The 17164-nt window shown below is 44.0% G+C and overlaps 3 protein-coding genes across 4 annotated transcripts; 1 reads left to right on the top strand and 2 right to left on the bottom strand.

The window, feature by feature from the left end:
• Window positions 1-5489: 5489 nt before the first annotated feature.
• Window positions 5490-8229, bottom strand: LOC124302990 (translation initiation factor IF-2-like). Of its 2 annotated transcripts, none has more exons than XM_046759634.1 (5): window positions 8074-8229; window positions 7508-7996; window positions 6974-7244; window positions 6058-6387; window positions 5490-5975 (listed from the first exon to the last, which is right to left on the bottom strand). In XM_046759634.1, exons 1-4 carry the CDS (start codon window positions 8083-8085, stop codon window positions 6110-6112), a joined length of 1050 nt encoding a protein of 349 aa, XP_046615590.1. In that variant the 5' UTR covers window positions 8086-8229; the 3' UTR covers window positions 5490-5975; window positions 6058-6109. The 2 variants fall into 2 exon arrangements, with proteins under 2 accessions (XP_046615590.1, XP_046615593.1); XM_046759637.1 differs by having other exon boundaries at window positions 6986-7244.
• Window positions 8230-11949: 3720 nt separating this feature from the next.
• LOC124301752 (cuticle protein 12.5-like) lies at window positions 11950-13154 on the bottom strand. The gene is made up of 2 exons (XM_046757135.1): window positions 12997-13154; window positions 11950-12667 (listed from the first exon to the last, which is right to left on the bottom strand). Exons 1-2 carry the CDS (start codon window positions 13006-13008, stop codon window positions 12104-12106), a joined length of 576 nt encoding a protein of 191 aa, XP_046613091.1. The 5' UTR covers window positions 13009-13154; the 3' UTR covers window positions 11950-12103.
• Window positions 13155-14719: 1565 nt separating this feature from the next.
• Window positions 14720-15697, top strand: LOC124301750 (cuticle protein 18.7-like). The gene is made up of 2 exons (XM_046757133.1): window positions 14720-14875; window positions 15035-15697. The coding sequence occupies exons 1-2, from the start codon at window positions 14723-14725 to the stop codon at window positions 15596-15598; spliced, it is 717 nt and encodes a 238-aa protein (XP_046613089.1). The 5' UTR covers window positions 14720-14722; the 3' UTR covers window positions 15599-15697.
• Window positions 15698-17164: the final 1467 nt, after the last annotated feature.

Here is a 17164-nt window from a genome sequence, read left to right as displayed (position 1 = left end):
CCGTTTCGGGCTCGAGGAATTGAAAAAATTGCATTTTCATCAGATCCCGTAATTGTGCAACAGCCCCCCATGCATGTACATATTACACCTTATACCCGGGAATCCCGGCTTACACGCTGAAATTTATCAGACTAGAACACAAGGCACTGACACCGTGGTTGCGCCACATATCGTTATCGCGTCTATTTAATACAAAAATTGTTACGTGACTATGTAGAAGAAATAATAGCAGAAAAATCTCTGTTAGGTATCAAGGAATAATTTATAATATATATATATAGATACCGTTGAAACGTAACTAATCGGAAGCTATCGGAATTACGACCGTCGAGTTCTTGTTTAACGGACGTTGATGTTATGTGTATACCGAAAAATTTTCTCTTCATCATTTCAGGTGAAATTAAAGCGATCATTTTTACATCTTTTCTTTTTCTATGTGTGCAGTGTACACTTTCCTGATTCGTCCTATTCGTACTTCTTGCCGCAATAGCGCCGCTTTGATCGAGCGGCTTGACTGCAAAAAAAAAAAAAAAAAAAAAAAAAACAGTAACAAGAAGCAAGAAAAACCAGAAATAGAAAAAGAAACCGAGTTTAATTTCACGTACGGCGATGTCCGATCTCCAGAAAATTGATCTTCATTCCCACGTACTTTGCGTCCCGCAATCGAAAGGCGAGACCTCGTATCGCGGACAAAGGACCCAATCGAAGAGCTCGAACCGCGATCCAAGCATTGCTGCATGCGCGATGCTTTACAAAGAATCGAGAACGGCTTTAAAGATCCCGAGGACAGCTCGTGTTGTCGAACCTCGAAGATCCCTGAGGAGGCTCCGTAAACGTCTACGGAGTGCGGCCTAATTGGACCGGCGGACGTAAGGCCCCGAAGGATCGGTGAGGCCGGCGGGCCCAGAACGACTCGCACTTTCACGTCGATCACCCGGCCAATGTCAGCCGGGCAAAAACTCGAGGTGATCTGATCGTGAAGTGGAAGGAAGAGCGAGGAGAAGATGAGGCGTGAAAAATTGGGAAAATAGAAGAGCGCGGTCGGTTCGTTGATCGGCGATCACCGATCACGACTCTCCATTTTGCTTCAGCCAAACGGATCGAGGAGGGACTTTCGTTTTTGCTCGACAATTGATCAATTTTTTATCACCATGTGCGATTACAATGCGCAAGACTGCGGAGAACCGATTTGATCTGCGGAGTAAAACGCGGCCTTCTCAGGAATTTCACCTTGACTAAATATTATACATATATGTGTGTGTGTGTAATAATAAGAGAGACTATGGCGATTAAGTAATTTCTGAAACCGGGCGTTTCTCTCCGCGGTTTGTAACACACGCTTTTCTCGACCGCGGTACTGTGTAATTAACATTGTAACACATCGGCGTGTATTGTAATATGAATTTTACGGAGACCAAGAAATGGGAAAAAAAATCTCAATGAAAATCGTCCGGTGCCGTGTTTGCGAGCTGCGACCCGAGGGAGAGACCGAAAAGCGGCGTTAATGCGTTCACGGTTTTTGCGTTGCGTTGTCGCCGCGTTACACTTATTACCCATGTATTCTTGTGCCTGTTTCTAATCGATTTATGCAAACATATTCCTCGACGTCGACGGGGAATTTATCTCGCTCGCCTTCGAGCCGCGATTCTTTAGTTTTTTACCACTAACTTTTTTATCTCCCTCTGTCTTTGTCTCTAGGAATTCCTCGAAATCCGTACTCTGTCGTGTTGAAATGAGAAAAAATTTGATCAACTTTTTTTTACCTCCGTCAATTATAATCGTGTTTTGGCTCGAGAGCCTCTGGATTAGAGACACACGCATCGAGTGTCAATTTATCGCGCTGTTCATTTACGGGGATCGTTATAATTCCTGCAACCATTTATATACTGAAACGATTTCTTGTACGTAAATTCGCCTAACACACACGCAGCCCGTTTATCTATTTAAATGGATAAAGATCGAGCTGCTCCCGACGAACGAATTTACAAGGCAATTTATTATGCCTGCGTACAATTAGTCGAAACCCCAGCTGACAAATGACAACCGGTTCGTTATTGTTGTAAATTGTTGTAATAACTGTCCCGGACGAATACGTGTAATCGTAATTACACGGCTAATGGGTAAATGCCGACAACCGAGGCCCGCGTATCCCTCCGTACAAAGAAGTACCGTGAAAATCAAATTAACGCGCGCAGGCACCAAGACGTATTTTTTCTTCGCTCGCAAATCGCTATTTAAAACAGATTCACGCTGCTAATTCTGTCCGTCAGTTATCCAGAAATATTTCCACCAGCTCGGAAATCCAAAAACAAAAAAAAGAAAAGAAAACAAACAGAAACTTATACACGCGTTGCGAATTATTTCGCTTATTGCCAGGATTTGAAAAGTGCACGCGTGGAAATCGGCAAAATAATGAGCACAGCTCTGAGCCGCGAATATTCTTCGAGCCTGTGGATCATTAGCGGAAAGATCATAAATTGATTTTTGGATGAGGATGAGGGATTGGTTTTACAGGATACACATCGCGTTGCGTTGTGGCGAAGCCTGAGATTTAGCAGTCACTTTACGGATTTCGAGAGTTTCGGTACCGCGTTATCAGCTGATCGTTACATCTGCACTTTTGGTATCTTGATGCACCTCGTTCCTCTGTACATACCTTGTTGATATAATCGTCTGCACGAACTCGGTGTGTAAATTAGTACATTATGTAATACGTAAACATATACCTAGTTAAAATCATGTCTCGAAATCCGTGAGCTTATAACTTATAATAAACATATAATGTACAATAATCCAGCTAGCGTCGTATGTGATAAACACATAAGGAATGCAGGTTTTCCGGAAAATGTCCTCCGGTACATTTTTCCGGTGCGAATAAAATATCATAATTGAAGATATTACGGGTTAGGCGATAGCTTGCTTGAATTTTCCGCCATTCTGTATGATAAAATCGCGTTCCAATATATATGCAGCATTTTTTCTCAAATTTCAATATAACTTCCTGAAAAATTTGACGCCTGCATATACATGGAGGTATATTATATGCATACACAAAACGCGATGCGTTTCGGAAAACAGGTTGGAGAGGGTACAACAGAGATATTCTAGAGTCAATTGTGAATCAATATTTATTACTTGGATATAATTATATAGATAAATAAATGAATAAATATATATACATATATACACATACATAAATTAATATCTAGACGTAATGGGAGAAGAAGAGAAAAGGAAGATTACTATTATAATAATATTGTAATAACATATATATGTAATATATAAAATAAATTACTATAATATAGGGAATCGGACGAAAAGTCGGATATGAAGTTATGTTATAATTTATATTGTTGAGAATTAATATTGTGAAACTGAAAATTATATTTGCACAAAGTTTGAGCAATTTGAAAATTGTTCGTACAGGCAGGTGTTCCGGGGATGACGTCACGTGCGAATTTCACCTGAAAGAAAAGACCGTGCGTAGAAATAATTTCGGAAAAGGCTGATGAGAATAATTTCACGGCGTACAGGCATTTGAAAATTTGATTAATCATTACAGAGAATATTCGACGAGTTTGAGTCGATTTTTACAGTGGGAGAAAAGGTAGAAAACGTCAGGACAGAAAAAGAACTTGGAAACACCTTGCCTGTACTGTGATACGCAGCTGATTTCTTTAGAATTATTACTTCTATACATACATACTTATATGGAAAAACCGCCCAAATGTTATAGTGTGAGAGAAAAAAATGACACGACGAGATATATAAAGTAAAATAAATAAATAAAATAATATTTAATCCTGATTTTCGAAAAAGAAAATAAAACATGAACATCCGGATATATATATGTTTGGTTATTGAAATGGTATACATATATAGGTATATATAGAATACAAGTAGATATATTTCTCATTAATAATCTGTCTACCATAGTTGTATCGCACTAGGCGAACGATTCTAATCCGATAATATAACATTTATACGATTATCGATTTATTCCAAATATCGTGTCGAACCTGAAGAAGAAAATTATCATTACAGTTACAACACCACAGTCGCACACGAGAAATATGTATTCGCGGTGTACTACATTATACATATAGATCATACATAAATAATATCTATTAAAATACATGCCGGCACGTAGGATGGAGGAGTCGATAATCAATCTAGGAATTACGTTTATCGCGGTTAGTATTTCTTAATGTAACTTCAGTATTACGTGAAACAGAGCGAGACGCGTATATGAGCACCCCGTGAATTCCTTAATTCTAATCGATTAATTTTTTATACCTCGCGCATTTACAAACACTTTAATATAGGTATAAATCAGAGAGTTCGATTTGAGCCTGATGCGATGCCAGTCAGGGAGTGCGAGATTGGCCATTTGAGGATAACCTGCGCCGCTACTTCCGTTAGCTGCGAAAAACTTACTAAAATAATAATATTAATAACAATAATAATAATAGTTATAATAATAATAATGATTGAAAGGTTAAATTTTTAGGAAAGCGCAAAAATTTCTCCCAACTCTGGTAGAACGCAGGGAAATATAAACGATGTAATATTATCTGCGTATATCCCATGCATATGTGAACCGAAAAGTAAAATTCTAACAGCTTCCGAATCACCGACGATATAACGCGCTGAAAACCGTGGATAATTATAAAAATAGTAAGAACAGGTGAGCGAGGAGGGGTGAAGAATAATTGTCAAAGCTTCGCTGGCATCAATCGGCATTGAAGTAGTAACTAATTTTGTGTACTTTTACATTCCTTATTATTGTTACTATCATTATTCTATTATACGCATATATTCAACTTTATTTTTGTACGTGATTAATTAGCGGTGATAATTTATCGTATTACACACGGTCGGATTGTGTTTACGTAATTGAATTGCGCGCGTCGAGACGACGTATTTTAGACAAATGTTTGAAAAATTTATGATAAATTTAAACGATTTCCTATACGGATTATGACATTGTTATATCGTATACAGATTATAATATTATATCTACACGTTCTAGATTCAACGTCAGTTTATAATACATATATAGCTTGTATCCTTAAGTTTACTGTAATAATAATAATAATAATAATAATTTTAACAATAGACGGTATTAAATCTATATTATTATATACACATACGTATTATAGGATAATTATTATTATTATATAATAATATACTATTATTTCAATATAATAATATATATATATATATACATATAAAAACATATAGGTATGTATATTACATACAAATATTCCATAATTCTTTTGATTGTTCACATTTTGAGTTGTTTTATAAAAAAAGAATAAATGAAACTCAACAAATTTTCACGTTTTATACCGTGCCCGACATTGTTCTACACGATGTTGAAACGAGCCAGGAACAATTTCCACCCTGAGGATAATTTTAACGAATAGGAGCTGGGACGAAACCGTCAGGAAAAACAAATTGGAAAGGTGAAGGAAACCATTAATGAATTTTAGAAAATCGCACCTTTTATTTTTTTCATCGTTATACAGCCGTAAAATCAAGTCGGACAGGTCGAAGAAAAAATCAATCTGCAGGCGTACAATGTGATTGATTTGTGTTACGCGTTGAAAACAGAGTGACATGACTTTTAAGTGGGCCGGGTACGTATCGATTTTTAATCTTTTTCCCTGCTACTCTAATGTTTGATTCGTTTATTTTAATTCGTTGCTTATTTAGTAACAACGCATTTAATTCCCCGTTAACCATAGTGTAGTATGTGTAACTATAATTATGCATATAGGGGTAAAGAGAATAGAGTATCCTAATCGACAGTCGCAATATATTATCGATGGATTAAACAATTCCTTCCCGAAGCTCGTCGAACCGAAATCGCGAGGACGTTGGAGAATTCCATTAATCTTGCGTCGGATGTGAAAATCTGCCTCGCCGTCCGAAGTCTGCAAAAAAATGTCCGACTCCTCTTGCCGAGTATTCTGAAACAAGAAAGGCAAATCAAGGTGTCAAATAACTATTCTTTCTTTACGAAAACGAAAAAGACGATCCTTCTGTTCTCACCTCAGGTTTCGAGCTCTCGACGAAAAGAAGGCGAGCGGCAATTTAAACGGATTTACACAACGTTGTAGGCGATGTAAGGGAACGGGGCGTATCTCAGGAACGATGGGATTGTCGGGTTGTATCCCTGAAGTTGGATAACCGAACCCACGGGCGCGTAGACCGCAGGTCTTTCATAGATTTCGTATTCCCTGGCGGAGCTTGCCCGGCTGACCGTAGGAACGACAGGCGCGGATTCGCCTGATCGAGAACCCTGCGGAACCTCAGCTTGAGGAACAAACTGCGATCCTGCAGGCAAGGTTTTCAGCGTTGTACCAGCCGGCGTGATCAGTCCTATTTAGAAATGCGTGACAATTTTTCATGTAATTACACAGGTGCGGTAGAAATTTACGAACAGGTATCGCATGAAAATAAACATGGAATCGACGTATAAACAGGTATGAAACTTTCGCGAAATCGTTACCGAGGATGTTTCCAGATCGATCGAATCAAAATATAAAGTTTGCCCTCGCACCGGCAGCGAAGTATCCTTTTCTAAAAAGACCTGTTCAAAAATCAGCCACAAACTTTTTTTTTCCATCCGACAGTGCGACTTGGCTCGGCATAATAACATACCTAAATTATATGGGAAAAAAGCGACCATTCAAAACTGCAGTCTGTTAAACAGCACGCGAACCATACCGTCATATTTACGAGTGAAAAATATCCACGACATTATACGTGCTTCGATTAAGCCTGATGCGTGAAGCGTGTTTACGCTCGGATTCAGGATGTGGTTCTCTCTCTCTTTCTTTCTCTCTCTCTCTCTCTCTCTCGCTCACTCACTCTCGGAAAAATTAACACACAATCACGTCACTGGGCGTGTCGCCGGATGCAGACCGATCCAGTTTGAGACCGGCGATCTCGCCTGATCTCGTACTTGTGTAATGACCTTGGTCGGGCGTTGCTTGCGGAAGTGTTTGCTCGGCCTTGGCGGCCGCAGGCCGCCCGGAGTAGGCGGAGATCGACGGCAGGTCAAAGTTCACCGGGATCAAAGGTACATGCAGGGATCCCGCCACCGGACTGATCCACGGGGCTAAAACCGGCTCCTCGATCGTTCGGCCCTTCTGCTTCTCCTGTGCCTCGGGTTGGTTCTCGGTCTTCGAAGCCTCCTCATTAACAGCTGCGGCTGGTTGCGACTCATCGGATGCCTGTCAGGGGAGAAAATTGGACGGTTGAAAACTCGCGTGAGTCTTAGAATTTCGAGATTCGGAATCGAAGCTCGGTCGTGTCGTGATCCAAAAATCTTCGGAGTTTCAAGATCGATTAGAAATGATTATGGATTGGAACTCAAGCGGTTAATTATACAGGTATCTCGAGGCGGTAGCGAGGTAATTAATGACTAAAACCTCGATGTATCTCCACTTCGGAATCGTAACCCGTAATCAAGTTTAAAATAAAGTATTCCACCAACCTGTCCCTCGGGCGCGGCAGCCTCGACTATGATCTCTTCGCCCGACTTCTCCGGTTCGGCCTGATCTTTCGCGGGATTTTCCTGTTCCGGGGTGGCGATTTTCGCCGAAATCACCACGCTGTCGGCGTCCTGCTGAACCTGCGGGAGTTCCTGCGCCGCCTGCTCCAGCGCCTTGAGGTGCGCAGATCTGGCAGCGGCGACTTCCGGTGTCTCCTGAACCGGCGCTGGAGCTTGAGGGAGGTTCGTCGCCGCCACCCGGAAGCCGTGCTCCCCGTCGGCTGTGTAATCCGTGCTCTGGACCAAGCCTGCGGCGTCGACGTAGCTGTAGGATCCTCGGGTTACCCCGTCAAGAGATCGAGCTTCCGATCGGGCCTGACTCGGCGCGCTGTAACCGAAGCTGTACTGGCCCAGGGTGTCCTGGTAGCCGAGGACGAGGCCCGACGGCATGCCGACGACGCCGGAGGCGAATCCCGCGAACAAGAGGAGGACCTGGAATTACCGGAGAATTAGGAACGGCGATTCGAGACTCCGTCTTGCGAGGCTTGAGCTTTTGCGAATCGCCTAACCGGTAGCTTCATGGTGCGACGCGAATCTTCGGAGACGATTTGCTGCTTCTGTGCGACAATACGAGGACCCGATTCACACGTTTGACGACTCGAGATGCCACCTGACACTTTATATAGGCACCCGGTGGTGTCCCGGCCGCCGGAGAAGAGGACGGGGCTGATCGCCACGCCCTTCGGGCAACGCATCTGCTCGTCTTTTTATTGCGAATTTGTAAACCAGATGAGACGAGGATGGAACTACAACGTACACGCCCGTCGGAGAGAACAGGTTGTAACGCCGGCCCCGCAAGGTCGACGCCAAGTTCAAAATACTCGAACGATCGCCGACTTGTCCCATCGGAGGTGCGGGTTTTTGCCGCGCGCGTTTACTCCGCGGGCAAAGGCTCGATATCGCGAATTCCGCGGGCGGTTTCCCCCTGCGTCCTTGTTCATCTGTGTCCTAATATGTCGGCGTTGCGTCGCGGATCCTTTCGTTACTGCAGATTTTTCCAGGCGTCCTAGACGCTTGCGATTGGCGGGCTGCGGCTGTTTCGTCGTTTGCGCTGTTTTATTCGCGCGAATTGCGATGCGCGGAGAGAGACCGCGGAATACAAGTCCCCCTCGGTGATAAAGCGTACGTGTATGCGTGTACGTCGAGTCCTTAAAATAGATCGAGTGCTCGCCTCGCGGTCGCCCGGTCGGTTCACCGTTTATCCTCGCATCGCCGGTTAATCTGGTAGAGATAATGTACCCACGCCCAGGTAGAACAGGAGAGTAGATGCACGATTATAATTCATTCGAAATTTTTAATCCGACTAATCGACGAATCGATACGGCGCGAACTTCCGCGTTAGAAAAACCAAAATTGACTATCCGATCACTCGCGCGGCGCACTTATGATGTCGGCTGATTTTCGAATCGTGTCCGCGTATTTTTCATGCAAATTATCATACCGGGATATTTGAATAATGGCCAATGGTTGCGGAATTTAATAAATTTTATGCGACGTTGGTTATTTTACAGTCGGTGCCGTGCTCGATTTATATTCGACAATGTGATACCTACGCAGTTGTTTCTTGTTGTGCGAATACGGTGATAATACCTCAGATATAACCGATCCGCGAGAGTAAGAAACCCGCAAGTATTGTCTCTCAAAATATCGATTCAATCTTTTTGTTGGTTCCAGCATAAACTAACAGCTCGTATAAATGGCCGTGCACTGCCAAAAAAAAATAAATCTTGTTTTCGCGGCAAAAATTCGCAGCGTTTCGAAATACGTGTTCGCCAATTATCTAGTGTACAGATTCATATCAGTCCGTAACGACGGTTTGTATTTATTGCAGATAAAGTCAAATAAGGCGGCACACCAGAGTCCGAACCAAGTCCAGGCGAATGAGATTCGACGTTGGGAACTCAGCTACAGCCTTTGTAACACGAAATGACAATAGCGGCACGATCCAGGCGTGGAAAGACAAGTGACCATATTAACAAGCGTCGTTAATGTTGTTTCTTTTTCTTTATTCACTACTAGTTGCCTTTTTCTATCCCCGATCTATTCCCACATCGCAGGATGTACTATAAATATACCCGCATCTCTATATAGGGTCACTGCCATTGAACTACCTTCCTCCTCACTGTTTTCTTTCCTCTCGTCAAGCTGTCCTTATTTCGATTTATCGGTTTCTCTCTTTCCTCTTATATATTGCTCGCCGTGATTTGCTCATTTCTTTTTGTACGTTAATCGTTGATCCGGCAATTAGTCTTGCACGGCCTAATTTCACAGAGACAGACAAACTGAATCTAAGAATTTCGTGACACAGGATAACTACGAATTTGGATGATGATTTTCACTGTTACATTTTGCGTCACGCTTTACAGAAGTGGATCTCTCGAAAGTCAAAGCTAGGTGGATTACTCAAAAGCTGATTTCAATATGTCCTCTCGTTAAGCTCGCCGATGTCACGTATCAAAAAATTAATCCAAAACTATATTCACCTTAGTGTAAGACATCAATACGCCTGGTCGCTACCTTATACAAGTCAAAGTTTGATTAGATGTTAATTGTAAGATTGTAAAGCTTAAGCTTCCCCAGCTACATATCAAGGTATGAGAAGAAACTAATCACACATCGGTAAGTTTGAAATATTATTTATCGTAGCTGAACAACACGATATAGATGAGTCGATAAAAAAAATCTTAGCAAATAGCGCATGTTATATACAGTTGCGGCGACTAGCGCCCGGAAGGAACATTTCCAGTATAATAAGCAACGGCAATAGTCGGGGCCCGATTACCATTCGGACACGTCGGAGGAGTCAAAGGGTGCGCAGTAGCCGGTGTAAGGGTTGTAGGAAGGGGGGGGATACCGGCCGGCAACCTCATTGGCAAGGATCGTCCTCTCGTTGACGTGGGCAATGGCGTTCTCGACCTTGACCCAGGCAACCTCGGGGGTGTCACCGTAATGGAGGAAAAGTGTAACTTGGAGGCAGGCTTGGATTCGCTTGGGCGAAGGCAGCCACAGCGGAGAGAACGATCTTAAAAAATAACCGAGGGTTAGAGTGGTTTCTATACGTTCACTCTCTCCCAGTTCTTTCCTCTTTCATGTTCTTGTTCACTTTCTGAAATGTGTATAATATCGAACACTGGTCCATGTCATCTCGATTAGACCGACCAAAAAAGATGGCTTGAAAAAATCGCAAAACAAGACATTGTTGACCGATCACGAGTTGACTCGCGATCGATGCGGTTTTCTTTCGCGAACAATTAATATTATATATCGAAGATTCTAAACAAATAGGCGGTACTTACGAAGAATTTCGTGCGAGGCTGCGGAATGGGAGGACTTGAGTTCAAATCCCCGGCCTGTCGAGGAGGACTTGAGCGGCAATTTGCAAAAATTGTATGACCTGTCGCGTCGTTCAAGCGCCAAATCGTCGAGCTGAGACTTGAACTCAGTCGAGCTGTAAGTACACGGATAAGATTTTCCGCAGTTTTGCTTGTCCCTCGTGCGAGTGCGGGTGTTTCTATTGATAATTTTAAGACGGCTGCAAACGCATGATGATGGTCATTGATCCATCTCCCCCTCCTTACCCCGCACAGGCATTGCACCTCCTGGAGACCTATCCTATCGTGTGTGGCGAATGTTGGCAGCAATTATTTATTAAATATATTCCCTGGTCGTGTGTGAAGAGGATAATCCGGTTTAAGAAAACGCTGGAAATATATCAGCTGTTGGAGAATCAGGTATGTAATTAACTACTATATTTATAGCAACTAGAATATTGAATCGTCTGTAGAGATTGACTGTTTGCTTACTCATTTGAATTTATGAATATACTATTGATGTACAATTTGCTCTCATGGACGAGGATATCGCATGGATGGAATATGCATATGCCCGAGCATCACACATCATTTTAAAATTGCTTGAAGCGAACGACTGCGCAGGCTTACAGTCATTATCGCATGTCCTGATTCAAGTAGTTGGTACCTGTGAATTCGTTGCACCGTCTCGAAGCAGAGAAAACCGCTCTGTATGGGATTCGACTGAAAATAAAAGACGTAATTCGCTTACGTAAGGATCAGCTTCCGCAGTTCGTTAGAACAGCTTTGAAAAATGACAATGTTTGGCAAGTGATTGCTGATTACTTGCCAAACCGTACATTAATAGATTAAGTTTTTAAAAATTGGCAAAACCACGACCTGTTGCTCTGAATACATCATTTCCAACTCGCTGATGTCTCGACTTAAAAAATCGATCCAAAAATCTGTTCACCTCAATGTAAGACATCAATTCGAGTATTAGGTAATTATATACGTCAAAATTCAAATGACAAATGCACGAGCCTTGGTTAAACTATATCTTAGTTGCTATAAGATGACAAAGCTTAAGATAAGTTTGATTTATGATGTAGTTTATTGCATCTGAACGATAGGATATGATTGGATAAAAAATTCTAATTGTGAGTAAATACATTTATACACGATTGCGGCGACCAGCGCCCGGTAGGTTCTTCGATCGTAATACACATCGGCGATAATCGGTGCCCGATTACCACACGGAGATGGCGGGTACGACGCTGCGGACGAGTCCGTGAGGGTACGCGGAGACGACGGCGGGTGCGGAATAGGCGGAAACCAGGGGTGCCGAGTATGCCGAGACGACGGCGTGGGCGGCGTGAGCGGCGTAGTTCTTGGCGGCCTCATTGGCAAGGGTCACCTTCTCGTTGATGTGGGCAGCGGCGTGCTCGACCTTGGCGTGAGCAACCTCGGGGGTGTCGACGACGCGGCCGTCAACGCCGACGGGGGCTCCGTGAGCGTATCGGTAGAAACCGACGTGGGCAGGGTAAGCGGAAACCAAGGCGGGCGCGGAGTAAGCGGAAACGACGCCGGGAGCAGCGACGGCGACGACGTCAGCGGACTTGACGGCTTCGTTGGCGAGGGTCACCTTCTCGTTTATGTGAGCGGCTGCGTGCTCCGCCTTAGCGTAGGCGACCTCGGGGGTGTCGACGACGCGGCCATCCGGGCCGGTCGGGGCGCCTGGAAGAACGTGAACGTAGCCCAGAGGCAGGCTGGGCTTCGCCAGGGCGACGGCGGCCAGAGCGGAGAGAACGATCTGAAAAATTAACCAAGGGTGAGAGTGGAGTTTGTGCGCTTAACTCGAAGCCAAAGAGTCGGCTTGACGGACATTCCCCTAATTACTTCCTCTCTGAGGTTCTGGTTCACTTTCTGTCTATAAATTCAAACACTGGTCTATGTCATCTCGATTAGATCGACTATTTGTAAACAAGGCAGCTTGAAAGGATCCTTTTCACAGGATTCATGTACACGATTAGATAAAAAATATGTCTTGAAAATTAGGGTCCCTGTTGATTATAATCGGTCAAAAGTCGGTTTAATCTTGAGAAAACTGTTGCGTATCGAAACTTTTGAACAAGTACTTACGAAGAATTTCATGATGATTGAGAATTAGCGCTGCTGGTGGACCAGTACTCGCTGTAATTGTCGATTGAGTTATGCCAGTACGGCGTGATTTCAGGTTTATATAGTAGGTGGTCAGCTGGATGAAAACGCTCGTGATTCGGTGGGGACCACGCCTTTGACGCTCCCTGACATTGAGCGAGGTTCACAAATCTGGTGTGCGGGAGCTTCCCGTTAAAAAAAGACCTATATACACCATGTTACTGTCTGCCTAGGATTTGGTGGCCTCATGGCGGTCCCGGTAACCCGGTATCCTTGTCGAGCTCCGATATTGCGTAATTATCGACCACCGATCGATCAAGTTGTTCGAAATTTCGTGGCACTTTCTCGGCCAATTTCAAGGTGTGGTTACGAAATTCGCTACGAATTTTCGATCCGCCGAAAACTGTGCAGATTTTAAGATGGTTTTTCGGTTGACCACGTCAGCGTTTTTGCAACGGTGATCGGTTGGTATTGTTGAGCTGTAAATTAAACGGGATCATGATGTGCACAAACTAAATTCTGCCCATTCATGTCTAGCAACTTGTAACACAGGTTAAACTACAACGGCGAAATTCCAATTGCAATTTAAAAGCGTGCTCTTGAGATTATAGACGCAGTTTAGAAATACGAAATTTTTATGCGACCTTCGTTGCGAAATTGGGTCAGTTATCTGACGAAGAATGCGTTCGAAATTTAAGAGATCGTGCAACTTGAGATCCTCGGCAATTGGTGCCCGAGACATCATGTAGGTACATTTCGCATAGAATAGGATTCGACGCGATATCGCGTCAGACTTGAAAAGGGCCTGTTTGTTGATCAGGAATTGTCGGCTGCTTGTATTTCATTTATTTAACGACCAGGAACTCGCCTTGGACTTGATTGAATTTATTCACTAGCGATAAAAAGCGAATGCAAATCATGCGGTCGGGCGGTTCGATCGGCAGAAATTTTGCCAGGCCAGGTTTCCATTTCTGGATTTCTATTATAGATCAGTTTGAAAAAGTCAAAGTCACCACACCTCTACATTGGCTTCTACGTGAACTAAATTCAAATCCAGCAACCAGCTAACGATTCATCACAGCAGCGAACCGTATTCTTTCTTGACCGAAAAGGGACAGAAAAAAAAATTTATTACGAAACAAGCGGTTCACCGTTTCTGGCATACGGTGAACTAAAATTACCGCGAATCAATCGTGACTCCAAAGATCCTATCGGCGGACCTGCCGACATTCTTGCCCTCGGCGCGGAATGAAAAATCTCGAACCTGTTTGTTCAACAAGGAAGAAGCTGGTTCCGCTTCTACCAAGAGCTTTGCAGTTGAAGAAAGAGAAGACGAGGTATTCGAGGACCATATCTAATCGTTGAATAAAAATTGTATCGTGGACTATTAGAAGCATTATTATGACTAATTGCCGAACAAGAACCAGAACGTACCTACTTATTAGATTACAGCAATTTACTCAAGCTTCGTTTACGTGTGTAGATCTATCACACGAGCACGTGCCGAAAGGCGGAATTTTTTTTCCTGATCCAACTAATCACTGCCACGACAGGTGAACTGCCGCACCACCGACGATTGTGTGTGTGTATCTTGCGGGAACACGACAACCTACACGTACGTTCCCTCTTCCTCTCACACGTTCGCCAATTGTCGTCGAAACACCAGGATCACAATGAGAGTGGGTTACCTCGATTCCCCACCACCATCATGCGCCGAAACCCGAATGATTCCAATGCCAGGAACCGGGCCACCTATATAAACCGCCCGAACGATTATCTCGACACAACACGCCCAACTAGCGAGTCCTGGTCATTTCCCAGTAGCGCTAATACCAATCTAACACTCATCATGAAGTGCTTCGTAAGTAAATTGATTCGCACGATCCGCGAGGTTCGATTTAGCCAAAGAATCTCTCATCCTTCGAACATTGAGATTTCCCTCTCAGGGTTCATCAATCACACAACGGCTACGTCGTCAGTCGCTCTCGAAGGTGATCTAACCCCTTGACTTGCTTTCCAGATCGTCTTCTCCGCCCTTGTCGCTGTGGCTCTCGCCAAGCCCGGTGGCCTCGTCCACGGAGTTGCTCACGGCGCCTACGTGGCTCCTCTGGCCTACGCTCACCTCGTGGCCGGTGCCCCGACCGGACCCGACGGCCGCGTCGTCGACACCCCCGAGGTCGCTCACGCCAAGGCGGAACACGCAGCGGCCCAGGTGAACGAGCGAGTGACCCTTGCCCGTGAGGCTTCCAAGAACTACGCCGCCGGTGTCGTGCCTGCCTACTCGGCTTACCCGGCTTACTCGGCTTACTCGGCTTACGCCGCACCAGCCGTCGTATCTCCCTACACGGCACCCGCTCTCGCCTACGGCAAGGTCTACTCAGGTGTCGCCCCCGTCGTCTCTGCCTACGGTGCGTACGCTCCCAGAGTCGCCTATGGTGCCCCCCTTAGTTTGGACGGACGTGTTGTCGACACCCCCGAGGTTGCCGTCGCCAAGGCTGCTCACTTCGCCGCTCACGCCGAGGCCAAGGCTCGTCTTGGATACGCCGGACATTACGCTTACGCCGCCCCCCTCGCCGCCTGGTAAAGAGGAGGATAGAAGACGCTGGTCCGAGATCGAGTGAAGAATCAATCTTTTTTTTATGACTGTTTTATGAATAAATTGAACTATTGGCAAACCCCGTAATACTTGGTATTATTTACACGGTGATTCATAGTTTTAATTTGTGATATACTTAGTATCTAAGCCTGCAGGTCATAGGGTACAGATTGATCTGAATACGTATATTATACTGGATAGATAAGTGGAGGAGCTGATTCGGTCGAATGGTGTGTCAAGCTTCGTACAAAACTGATAGTTGTGACGTCTTGCGTATCGAAAGAAAACTTCAACATTGCGGTGTGGAACTTGAGGATTACTCGGTTGAAACGCTGAGCTAAGGGAGATTTTTGAGGAAATACTTATTGGAACAAATTACGAATTGCTCCAAGCAACGGACGTGGACGCAGATAAATTCATTTCCAAGTTCTTGTGAAACTCAATGAGCGAATCACGATTTCTAATGGATGTTCTTAATGCATAAACAAATTTTGGCCTCCATTACAATCCCAAGAAAACTAAGAATAACCGTTTACGTGTTTTCCACTGTAAAACTTGCATTGATTTCGTAACACATTCGAATCAGATTTCCTGGAGACTACGATACATCCAGATGTTTTTATGTGAAAAAACGATTGCGGTGAATCTGATCTACTGCAATCGATGAATCGGAAAAAACGTTCGAAAAACGATGGATTTCCGTTGAATTTCCCGAGTGCTTGCTCCGATGATAGTCTGGATGTACTTATTGAGTTTCTTGGGGTTATATGAGTTAAAAAAAGGTCCTACGAATCAAATCTGAAACGAAGAGTTATTGGTCAAAAAATAGGCAAAAAGGTAACCTTTGGGTTTTTTGCGAAAATTTTCGCGATTTTGAAAAGTGCTGGAATAAATTCTCCGTGGCACTATTCCGACATAATTTTGCGAGAGAAAACGATCGGGCGCAGTCCGAATACGCTCCGAGCAACTGGACAAAAGTTACAGCCTGAAAACGAGAACTTGATTTTTCGACATTTTTTCTCTGGTGCTCTTTGCATCGTATTTTCTCTGCTGTTGGTCCTACGCTCTTTTCGCTGCGTTTTCTGAGTTCCTGAGGGTCCAGTGAGTCAGGAGGAGGTCATTTGAATCGGATCCGAGACCAAAAATTTTCGGCTCAAAAAATGAAGAAAAAAGTAAGGCTAACCCCTTTGCATTTTTTGCGAAAATTTTCGCCTTTTTGAAAAGTGCTGGAATGAGTTCTCCGTGGCACTAGTCCGACGTAATTTTGCGAGAGAAAACGATCGGGCGCAGTCCGAATACGCTCCGAGCAACTGGACAAAAGTTACAGCCTGAAAACGAGAACTTGATTTTTCGACATTTTTTCTCTGGTGCTCTTTGCATCGTATTTTCTCTGCTGTTGGTCCTACGCTCTTTTCGCTGCGTTTTCTGAGTTCCTGAGGGTCCAGTGAGTCAGGAGGAGGTCATTTGAATCGGATCCGAGACCAAAAATTTTCGGCTCCAAAAATGAAGAAAAAAGTAAGGCTAACCCCTTTGCATTTTTTGCGAAAATTTTCG

The sequence above is a fragment of the Neodiprion virginianus genome, chromosome 4, assembly GCF_021901495.1.
Source record: "Neodiprion virginianus isolate iyNeoVirg1 chromosome 4, iyNeoVirg1.1, whole genome shotgun sequence".
Taxonomy (NCBI): Eukaryota; Metazoa; Arthropoda; class Insecta; order Hymenoptera; family Diprionidae; genus Neodiprion; species Neodiprion virginianus.
This window is presented reverse-complemented; position numbering and strand designations above follow the sequence as displayed.